Here is an 11641-nt window from a genome sequence, read left to right as displayed (position 1 = left end):
GCGACAACCAGACTACCAGCGAACAGTGTCTACACGACTGTGTATGGCGACAACCAGACTACCAGCGAACAGTGTCTACACGACTGTGTATGGCGTTGCTTGTGTTCTTCAAACTGCACAGCCATCCTGACTCTTCTTCCTCAGTGGTTTTACCCCCTTCCCATGAATCCTTTGGCCTCTCAGGTTCCTCCCCAACCTTTTGAGTTGCTACTGTCACTTTGATCCCATATAGATAGGAAGGGGCTTCACAAAGTTTGTGGGAAAGTTCCATTAGCTTTTCATGTGAATCCCCTTCATCGTTATGGAAAAAAAGCATAGTCCTCAAGGCAGATATTTTCCTAGTTTAGTTAAACTATTGTTTGGTTTAAATAAGACCTCAGAGCTTATTTTTGTTTGAACTTCAGTGGATTCTCTCAAGGCAGTAGTTTTGGGGTTTATCCAACCTTCATGGCTCCAGGAAGTTAGTGACCTATGAGGATTTAAATTTCGTTCTGCATTTCCCCTTTTGATCAGGATTCTTCTGTGGAATCTTTGATCGAAGTGTCTGTAACGGTAGCTGAGCAACATCCAGTTCTCATCTGGAGGCATAGGAGGTAATTAGCTACACATTCCCATTCTACAGGGAAAGCAAGTATTTTCCCAGGAAGTTTCTTGGGGCAGTTAGCTTAAGTGCTAGTATAATAGAAAGGGCCCAGACTCTGGAGATGTGGATTTCAGTTGTACCCATTACTTACTGGCGGGACAATTTTAAGTAAGACATCTTAATTTCTCAGCTGCTTTTCTCTCTCTTGAAAATTCAGATAATAGTTCTCATCTTGTCCAACTTGGTGTTTTGAGAATCAAGTGATGCAGTGTATGAATTTTATAAATGGGGAAACTGCTGTTGAAATGGAGAAGATGGGTGGTACTTACATCTGTTCTTTTGTGTGAAATTAGTATGGAAAAACAAGTAGGTCTATCTAAGAATGTTTTTTAAGTTAAGCAAGTCACCTTTCTGTGGAAAGTAATTCTTATTTCAGTTGTCTTCATTTCATAACAACGTATCTTTGAACATGACTCCTCTGGTGTTCTAAATATTCAGCTTTCTAAGCCCCGATATCAAACCAAGGGACAAGTTTATGTGGGAAATCTACTGCACAAGGTCTCTATAAAGTGCTGAAGAGCAAGGATGTCACTGTGAGGACTAAGGTGCTCCTGACCCAAGCCATGGTATCTTCAATCACCTCATATGCATGTGAAAGTTAGACACTGGATAAGTTAGACCAAAGACGAACTGATGCATTTGAATCGTGGTGCTGGTGAAGAATATTGAAAGTACCATGGACCGCTAAAAGGACAAACAGATCTGTCTTGGCAGAAGTACATTCAGAATGCCTCTTAGAGGCAAGGATGGAATGACTACTTCTTACATACTTTGGATGTCTTGTTTGGAGAGACCAGTTCCTGGAGAAAGACCTCATGCTTGGTAAAATGGAAGGGTAGGGGAAAAGAAGACCCTCAACAAGATGGATTGACACCGGGGCTGCAACAATGGGCTCACGCATAGGAGCAATCCAGAGGACGGCGCAGAACCAGGCAGTGTTTGTTTTGTGGTGCAGAAGGTTGCTCTGGGTCGGCACTGACGCAGTGGCACCTCACAGCAACTGTTCTTGGAGACAAAAGGGCAGGAAAAGGAGAAGGGCCCTCCGTCAGCTGTGTTGGCACAGTGGCTGCCACCGTGGGCTTCTGCACAAGAATAATTGCGAGCGTGGTGCGGGACCAGGCAGTGTTTGGTTCTGCTGTACAAGGTTCCTATGGTTGGAAACAAGTAGACAGCACCTAACAACAACAGGAAGGGTTGTGTTTTTTGAGTAATTATTTTAAGTATAGATTTTCGCATTTACATATTTAAGTACAAGAAAGCATAAAGTCTTCATGAAGTCAGGGGATGCCTATCTTGGTCTTAATTATCTTTATTGTATAACACCGATTCACAGTACTATTTGTTAAGTGAAAAGACAGTTTTTCACTAAAATTTGATTGTTTCATTACATTTGAATCTAAGTTGGCCTCTACTTTTTGAAGGTTATTGATAATTCATTTTCAATTTGTTCTCTGGTTCAGAATAAGAAACACGGATGTAAAAATGAGGAGGTGCTTGCTGTACTAGGTCATGAACTGGGACACTGGAAATTGGGACATACCGTCAAAAATATCATTATTAGCCAGGTAAGTTTCAGGTCAAAATTCCTTGCTTCAGCATAATAGCCAAAATAGAGGTGTGGTGGGCATGAGAAGTAGCACAGTAGAGAGGATCAGATGACTCCAGGGCTGGGCTAACTGGCTTCACACCTTGGCTCCCAGTTACTACCTGTGCAATGTCTGGTGACTTCCTAAATGTCTCTCTGCCTCCATTCTTTCATTGAATGATAATACCACTGAAGTCCAGTGTTAGCATTGAATGGGTCAATATATGTGAAGAACTTACATTGAGTAGTGTTTACTGTGGTTACCACCATGATCATTTTCATTTCCCGATTCACTGGGATCTAGTTTGTTCCAAGGAGCCCTGGGGGCGTGGTGATGGTTAAGTGCTGGGCTGTGACTCCTTTAGGGTTGCTGAGTCAGAGTGACTCAACGGCAGTCCGTTTGAGTTTGTTCCAAAACCTTGATCCTCTGATCAAACCCTTATGTGTCCATTGACCTCCTCCAAACAGAGTGGACAGTGATACACTACTTAAAGTTCACCTAAGGAGCCCCAGTGGTAGAGTGGTTACTCAACGGGCTGGGATCCACAGGGTTGGCAGTTCTATACCTCCAGGAGCTCCGCAGGAGAAAGACTGGGCTTTCTAGTCCCAGAACAGTTACAGTCTCGGAAACCCACAGGGGATCACTATGAGTCAGCACTGACTCCATGCGAGGAGTGAAAGTTCACCTCACTGGGATGATTTCTCTTCTCCGCTGTCTTTCAGGATCATCCTTAATGGTGCTGTAATGCCCAAACAGTCCATTTTCAACTGCTACCAGCATGTTGTATAAAGTTATGTATAAAATAGGCTCAACTTTTTTCCTCCTCAATGAAATAATTATGGAGAAGAGTAAAGATTGATTAACGTGTGGCAGGAGTGGGAATACAAAGAGTAAGGGCCATCTACCTACTCATGTAACTTCACCCTTGATGGCCTGCTTCATTGCCATTCCTTTGTACTCTACGTAACCTGATGATGCCAGCTACATGGATCAGCTCCAGAAAGCAGCTCACATCATAGGATCCTGGTGTCTGGTGGCCAGAAATTCAGTTTCAACTAGTACACAGGAGCAGGGAACAAAAGTTATTTTTCAAAAGGAGAATGGCTGCTTGATGGGCACGGTATGAATAACTTGGCTCCAGAGTTCTCGGGGCCTTCTCTGAGAGGTGTTTAGTGAGGCTTGCTGTATTGGATCCACTGGGGTTGAGTGCTGGCTTGCAGAACTGCTTGCTCTTCACCCTGGGTCAACGGGGTCTCGCTCGGCTCCGAGCCCCGCTCTAAGCTGGTACTTTTTTCAGTCACCTGGTAAATGATTCCAAGTATCTATTTGGGTTGGGGGAGGGGTGGGGGGAGGATCAGAGGTTCATGGAAGATTTCACTATCTTTTAATTCCACTTTTGAATTCCCTTGGATGTGACCTCCAAAATCCTAATCTGCTAAAGGAGAGGAATGGTATTTGTTCTTCAGCTTTACTCTAAGGCAGTGTTTCTCAACCTGTGGGTCTTGACCCCTTTGGGAGTCAAACGACCCTTTTACAGGGGTTGCCTGATTCATAACAGTAGCGAAATTACAGTTATGAAGTAGCAACGAAAATAACTTTATGGTTGGGGGTCACCACAACATGAGGAACTGCATTAAAGGGTCTCGGCATTAGGAAGGTTGAGAACCACTGCTCTAAGGGGTCATATTAGTGTACAGACTTGATTTTTTTTCTTCTTCTCATGCATGGATAGAGAGCTTGGTGATTTTTCTTGACCCTCCTTAACTACTCAGTACAGCTTCCGTGGTCGTAAAGGTAACTTAAAGGAAGCTGGCTGCTGTAGAAGGAGCCCTGGTGGTGCTAGGCTACTAACCATAAGATCAGCAGTTTAAACCCACCAGCCACTCCACAGGAGAAGGATGAGGCTGTCAGCGCCGGGAAAGATTGAGTCTTGGAAACACTACTCAGGGTCCCTGTGAGTCAGAGTCCGTTGAATGGCAGTGGATTTGTTTTGCGTTGTGTGGCTTTGGAACTGTCAGAGCAAGGTCAGGTAGGAAGGAGGCTTTGTCTGATTAGGGTCTTAGGTGAACAAGACAGTCTTGCCCTTTAGCTTGTAACATTTGGTGGGGGGGAACAGGGCCAGTGGGAGTATCTTATTGCGGTTGACTACCTCAAATCCTCAACCACAAGAGGCTCAACTTAAGCCTGTCCCTATGAAAAATTAAACCGTTTACAAATTAGGTCTATTATGCACAGACATATCAATGTTCTATTTTAGAATAAAATGAAAGCATGAAACTCCCTATGTGCTTGTTCTATGATCACACTAAAACTACAGTTAAAATCACACCCTGGGGGTTCGGTTTGGCTTGGTTTTTAAGCTTTTTATTGTGTCTGGGGTGAAAGTCCACAGGACAGATGGGGTTTTTCTTCAGTGATTAATGCACGTGAGTTTCTGTGACACTGAACACTAGTTCTGTTTTTCTTGTGTTTCTGATCCCACCGTGAAATTCTAACTTAGAAATGCTGTGCGCCTCTTCTAGATGAACTCCTTCCTGTGCTTTTTCTTGTTTGCTGTGCTAATTGGTCGAAAGGAGCTTTTCCATGCATTCGGTTTTTATGAAAGCCAACCCACTCTCATTGGACTGCTGATCATCTTCCAGTTCATTTTTTCCCCTTACAACGAGGTAATGTATGATCTTGAAAATTATCTCACATGTGCCCTTGCCTGCTTGAAATCTAGCTCTGCTAGGGAGGTGGAAAAAGGCCATGGGCAATTGCCAGCTGTATAGTTTCAACGAATAGATGAAGCGCAGGCTTTTAGTTCCTTGATGGATTGGTTGATATTAGAAGGTGGCAGAAAAACCCAAGCCAGAATAAACAAATACTTAACCTCCTGTTACAAGAAATAGTGGAGAATTACACTTTAGTGGTGAAATCCTAAGCTGATCTCAGAGACTTGGTAGAGGTGATGTGCTGTTTCCATGCTTCCCCTTAGTATTCGCTTCCTAGAGCACCTGTAGTGAGTTACCACAGGCTGTTTGGTTGAAAACCACAGCACAGTGTTGTATCCGAATCTGAAGGCTAGACCCAACATTCAGGGCATCCGCAGGGCCTGGCTCGACCAGAAGTCTCTTACCTTGTTGCAGCAAAACTCCAGCGTCTGCCTTCACCCTGCTGCACCTGATTGTATTCCCCATCTCTTCTCTTCTTAAAAGGGAACTAGTCATACTGGATTAAAGCCTACTCTTGTCCTGTATGACCTCATGCTAATTTAATTACATCTATAAAGACTACTTTCAAATAAGGCCACATTCTCAGACTAGGAGGTGGGGCTGGTATGTACTTTTGGGGCTTGCTTAACGCACTAAGGGTACATCTGTGTGTGAGAGGGGCACCTGTCTAGCAGTATTCCTCAGATTGTCTCCAAATCGCCTTAGAGTTCCACCGCAGGCTCACTCTACATCACTGATGTTTAACCACCCCTGCTATGGGATAGCTCCTTAGGGGGCTTTCAAATGTGTGACGAGGCGTCGGCTAATGAGACTATACTAGGGGCAGCGAAGAGTTCATGGGAAAATTCCACTCTTAATTCTATGAGCTTTTTGAAACCCCTTCATATTACCAGACCCAACACTGGCACCTCCTCATGCTATTTGGTAAGGCTTCCCAACGAAGCTAAGAAATACAGAGATCTGAGGTATCCGTTTAGGAGAATTCTTTAGTGGGTCAGTCGTGGCACTAAGGTTTTAAGATGAGGTCAGTGAATTCCATTTTTCCTTTAAAAAAAAGGATGGGGATGTGGCCCCTAGGGAGGAAAAATGGAGAGTCTTATTTGATTAGCATGGTCTATATACACGAAACGTTTCCAGAAAACTGAGATAATCAAATTTACATTCTAAAAGGCTTCAGTTTTATCATAACTTTTATTAAAAATGTTCATAAAATACCTTACAGTTTATTAGTGCTTAAAATAGTGGATGCAGAACACTTTGTAATAATAGTGCTATTTTCATCTACTACCGTTGGTAATGTCTCGAGCATGCTGAGCAGTGTGTGTTAAATAGGCTTCCGCACTTTCTTCTTTTCTCCCTGTCCCCACTCCCTCCTATCCCTCTCCTTACTGTCAGGCTGGTCATTCTTGTGACACTCGGTTATGGGCATTGGTAGTTTTCTCCTTTGATCTGCCCTGGACTAGGAAACGAGATGACCACGCTGGCTACGTGAGAGTTACAAGATCGGCCTGGGAGGACGGAGCCATTTGGTTGGGAAGGTCTGAGCAGCACTAGCGGCGTCCCTTGTGGTCTCGAATTTGACTGTTCAAGGATTTGTTTTGTTGTTTCCATATATTCAGTGGTGGAGTTCACTTCATAGACGGTGAGGAATTGGGGGATAAAGGGGATTTTAAGTGTTAGGATTAAACCACAGAGACATTAGCAGCTGCTCTAAAAAGCTAGGAGCCCCTGGGAGCTGTTTCCAGAAGACCAGATGGCTGAGCAGAACTTCCTCGTGCTTGATGTCAGAGGCGAAGGTGTCACCAGAGGGAAGAGCATTTCCCGTGGGCAGATGGGCAGCTGCCCTGTGAAGAAGCATGTGGAAACCGACAGCGGAGCCAATCCATGCAGCTGAACAGGTCAATCTCCGTTTACAAGCGTGCTTTGCCAGGGATGCAGGATCAGGAGCTAAAGGCAGGAAGACAAAACTCATTGACCGCTTGAGTAACAAAAACAAAATCCAACAAAACAGAAATTAAAATAAAATAAAATCCATGGAACCAGTTAATGTTTCTGTCCTCAAAAATACATTCAAGATTTTAAAAAGAGACTGCAGACTGATTCACTTATTAGCTTTGAACCTTCCTGAGGGAGCTATCAGGGATACCCAGACTTTATTTTGAAACTCAGTACTTGATACTGATAATAAGTGGACAACTACAAGGTGAGGTGGGTTTTTTGCTTTTTAAAAACTTTTTTTTTGTGCCTAAGTATTTTAAGGATAACCTACAAAGTAATGTTTTTTCCCTCAGAATTGATGTTTTTAAATTCAATTTGTCCCTTCATAGTTGTCACATTGGGAGCCTTGTGTGCTTACTCTAGTGATGCTGCCTCGTGGCTTACACGGTTTTGGAAAATTCTGCTTTAGATAGTTGTTAGAGGCTGCAGTATGTATTTGTTATCCTCAGTGAAGACGTCATTATTCTGTAAAGGGAGAGAAGTCAGAGCAGGAGAGGTGGAGTAGTGCACTGACTTGGAGGGTGGGGGTGTGCAGTGTTGACAGCCACAGACATGCTTAGCACTCCCACCTGAGGGCTGTGTGACCTGAGGTAAGTTATATAACCTCTCTGAGCTTCACTTTTCTCATCTGCAAATAAGGGTAAGTCTCGGGACATGGCACCTTCTCAAGAATTAGTATTTTGGGTGAGGATAGCATTCACTTGGATATGTGTCTCTGGTCACTTTGGGAGGAGAACAATAAGTAAAAGACTTGATTTGTAATAGCTCTTCCATGGGCGTGAGGCTCTCTAAGAACCAGCTGACTTGTCTTTCGCCTACTCTTGTTTTATCCTAAACCAGATTTTCTCTCTTTTGTCTCAGTTTCTGAGCATGCTCTTTAGTGACAGCCAAGCAAACGGTGGGCAGTGGTTGAAACCCTCTCCTGTCCTTTTTCAGGTTCTGTCTTTCTGCCTAACAGTCCTGAGCCGCAGATTCGAGTTTCAGGCAGATGCATTTGCCAAGAAGCTTGGGAAGGCCAAAGACTTAGATTCTGCTCTGATCAAACTAAACAGAGATAACTTGGGATTCCCAGTGTCTGACTGGCTGTATTCAATGTGGCATTACTCTCATCCTCCGCTACTAGAGAGACTGCAAGCTTTGAAAACCACAAAACAAGACTGAAATGCCCAGGGCCTGCGGCCGAAGCCGTTTCGACGAGTTCTGTTCTGGCAGTGTGTTCCTAGCTCTTGATGTTTGTAACTTTTTCTTTTTTCCCCTCCAGCAAAACGACTTAAGTACAGAAAAGCCCAGCTTTAAATGCATTTAAGACCTCATTTTAAAAATTACTTTAATGTTACACTTCCTAAAGGAAACACTGGGTGAAACTTTGAGACCATGTTTTAACGGTATAGTTTTCTTTTATCTTTGACCTCTGCTCATTGTCAACTTTTTAATTATTTGAGAATATTCAGACCTTGTTAAATTATACACTTGTATGGAATCTGCATAGAAGGTATTGAGGGAGCTGGGCATGTGTTTAAGAGGGTCCCTCTGAAGGCAGAAATGAGGGCCCAATCATTGTGCTCATCCCAGAGTTGAAATTTATTTTTATTTTCATACTGTGATGATTTAACTTGGCCAATCAGTGTTTTAAATAAGGAACAAAGATAATAGTGGGTAAAGTCAATGTTATTTAAATGAAAGTTGTTAGGAATAGACTTATACTATTTTATCTAATTCTGTGTTCTCTCGCAGGACACTTCGACCAAGAGTGTCTAATAGTGCTTTGAAATGGGAGATGTTTTTTTAAGAAAAATCATTTTATTGGAGGTTCTTACAGTTCTAATAACAAGCCACACATCGATTGTATCAGCAGATTTGTACATATGTTGCCATCAGTCAGATGTTTTAAATCAGTGTATCTTTCTCTTGTGATTGTTTAAGAAAACCTCAGTCTTTCCACCCAATGGGTATGACCCCATCAGGTAAGCAAGTATGACCCCATACTTAAGCAGCCATTTCTCATTTGAATAAATGAGAATAACGTGTGCGTCCTTTCGCTTAGCAGAAGTCGCCATATTGAACAGGTGTTGCTCTCTTACAAATGTCAGAACCTGCTAGAGAAATGTTTTCAGGGACATGCAGATGAAAACTGCGGATTCTCTGGTGGAATTCTAGGAAAGTAGTTTTCTATCAAAATGTCAAGGACAGAAGAGGTTGTTTTCCTGAATGTTTTATCAGTAAGTCGTAAGTACCATTTAATTGGGCCTTATTCCACTTTTGCAATTGTAATTCTTGCTATGCAGACTATTTTTAATTTGAAAGCAAGTGTCGTGAGAGGTTTCTTTTGCAGTTACAGACGGCATATGTCCGATTCCTTCAAGGTCCTCGCCACTCTGAGCAAGAACTCACTTTGTGCCTAGAGTCCCCACTCCTTGATGTTTACCTCTGGGCACTGATTCCAAAATGGGGTCAATGGAGTGCCCTGGGGTTTTTGCTCAGCTGACCTTTGAGTGATGTCTTTATATGGAAATAGAATTTTTTTTAAATGAAAATCTAGTTTCCTGCTGCTTGGTTTACTTTCCGAAGGCACACAGGAGCGCCCGCCTTTAATCTCCTTTCTTGTGCCCTCCCTGTGTGTATTCATGTTGTGACCATTGCCTTTCCTTCTGTGCCTTTCAAGACACATTTCAGTTCTGCACACGTACATGAAACAGTAAAAGTTGCCATGGAGATTTACGTACTTTGTCTTTAATTTGAGAAAGCGTGTGTGTCAGCTGACACCTAGGAGGACTCGTGGCTCCTCGAGGGAGGAGCGGGCACTGCTGGGTGAAGCATGGCCCTCCGCTGAGTGGTGCCCACGATGCTGCCGCTCTCCTGCTTGACGCCCAGAGCCCTCGGCCGTGTGTTTCCTGGTCCACTCCGGCACCCGTTCTTGCCCATGTTTCCCACTCGGAAACCTTTCCTCCTCCACTGCCATGACCTCAGTTGTCTTGGGCCTGCGGGTCTGCTCTGGCCCTTTTCCTTGGTCTTCCTTGAACGTGGCAGCAGTGATTAGCTTCTTAATCTGTGACCATTTCGATTTAGTTAATTGCAGCTTACGGATGTCAGAGGCAGAAAGAAACAAAACTCTGCAAGTGATGGGTTCCCACTCACAGTGAGGCGATAGGACAGAGTAGAACTGCTCCTGCAGGTTTCTGGGACTATAAATCTTTAAGGGAGTGAAAAGCCTCATCTTTTGTGTGTGTTTGTTTATAAATCATTTTACTAGGGGCTCTTAACAGCTCTTAAAACAGTCCACGCATCCATTGGGTCAAGCACATTTGTACATATGTTGCCATCATCATTTTTAAAACATTTTCTTTCTACTTGAGCCCTTGGCATCAGCTCCTCTTTTCCCCCCACCCTCCCACCCTCATGACTCCTTGATAACTTATAAATTATTTTCATATCTTACACCATCTGCTGTCTCCTTCACCCACATTTCTGTTGTTCGCCCCCAAAAGCCTCATCTTTATCCCAAGGAATGTTTAGTGGTTTTGAACTACCAGCCTTGTAGTTAGCAGCCGAACTTGTAACCCACTATACAATCAAGGCTCCTTGGTAGGGACAGAGGGAGAGCCCAAAGGAGAATGCTAAGTTTCCTGAGCTCCTGACCAAGGAGGAACGAAGTAGCACCATGCACCCTATTACTTGGTGAATATTCAGGAATAAGGTAGTTCAGAGCCTTGGGTAAAATGGCACACTACCTCAGCGAGATTGATGTCTAAATTCTAAGTAGAGTTTGTTGTGTGAATGTACTGACTTGTGTCCATGGTGCCCTTTGCCAGCTCTGAGAGTTGTTAGTAAACTGTTTTAGACAGGAGCAGTTTCTGGTATTGATGCCGTGGGTTCACTTAGTCTGCCCGTCCCCCCCCCGTACATCGCCCCCTCCCCGAGCCCTTGTGCTTGGTATCGTCCATCTACCTCTGGATACTATACATACACACTTGATGTGGCTTTTTTGGTATATAAATTAGCCAAAAACTAAGCGAAGGCCTTAAGGTCTGCCCTAGGTGCAGCACAAAATGACAGCATTTGAAGGTTTATCCAAAATGTTTTATTTGAAACCATGCTGATGTGAGCAAGGAGGTTGAACGCACTTGTGTATCCGCTTACAAACAGTCCAGAGAGAAAGCAAACAGAATCCAGGGTAGGGTGGCTTACAGGTGGAAAAACTGCCTCTTATTATGCAGGGTGTTTTGGGCGGAGGACTATCTAAGACAGTTGGCTGGAGATAGATCGATCGCTAACGATTCGATTCATGGTGATCCTATAGGACAGGGTAGAACCGCCCCAGTGGGTGCCCAAGACTAACTCTTTATGGGAGTAGACAGCCACCTCTTTCTCCTGGAGATCAGCTGGTGGTTTCGAACTGCTGAACTCATGAATAGCAACCCAACATGTAACCACAATGCCCCCAGGGTTCCCAGTGGAGATGTGTGTAGGTGGCATTTAAAGCCCTCGGACTGGGTGAGATCATGAGAGGAGCGAGAGAAACAGATGTGGTTTCCGAGACCGTGTTTCAACCTTCAGGCGCAGGGAGGAAGAGAGAGCAGCGAGATCCGAGAAAACAAGGTGAACTAGAAGCCAAATCAGACAGCTCCGAATGGAAAGGGAGGCAGAAGTGAGACGGAAACAGAAACATGCAAACAGAAAAGCTTGCCTCGCAGGGTGGTGAG

The 11641-nt window shown here is 43.9% G+C and overlaps 1 protein-coding gene across 1 annotated transcript in view; it reads left to right on the top strand.

Annotated features, from left to right (window-relative positions):
- ZMPSTE24 (zinc metallopeptidase STE24) overlaps positions 1-9659 on the top strand; it is a 35853-nt gene extending 26194 nt beyond the window's left edge. The window contains exons 8-10 of the mRNA XM_004705274.2: positions 2104-2208; positions 4752-4895; positions 7878-9659. Coding sequence (XP_004705331.1) covers positions 2104-2208; positions 4752-4895; positions 7878-8102 — 474 coding nt within the window. The 3' untranslated portion in view covers positions 8103-9659. The remainder of the gene's footprint in view (positions 1-2103; positions 2209-4751; positions 4896-7877) is intronic.
- The last annotated feature ends 1982 nt before the right edge of the window (positions 9660-11641 follow it).

This window comes from Echinops telfairi, unplaced genomic scaffold (assembly GCF_000313985.2).
Source record: "Echinops telfairi isolate 266 unplaced genomic scaffold, ASM31398v2 ScPeMD7_7457;HRSCAF=8495, whole genome shotgun sequence".
Classification (NCBI taxonomy): Eukaryota; Metazoa; Chordata; class Mammalia; order Afrosoricida; family Tenrecidae; genus Echinops; species Echinops telfairi.
This window is presented reverse-complemented; position numbering and strand designations above follow the sequence as displayed.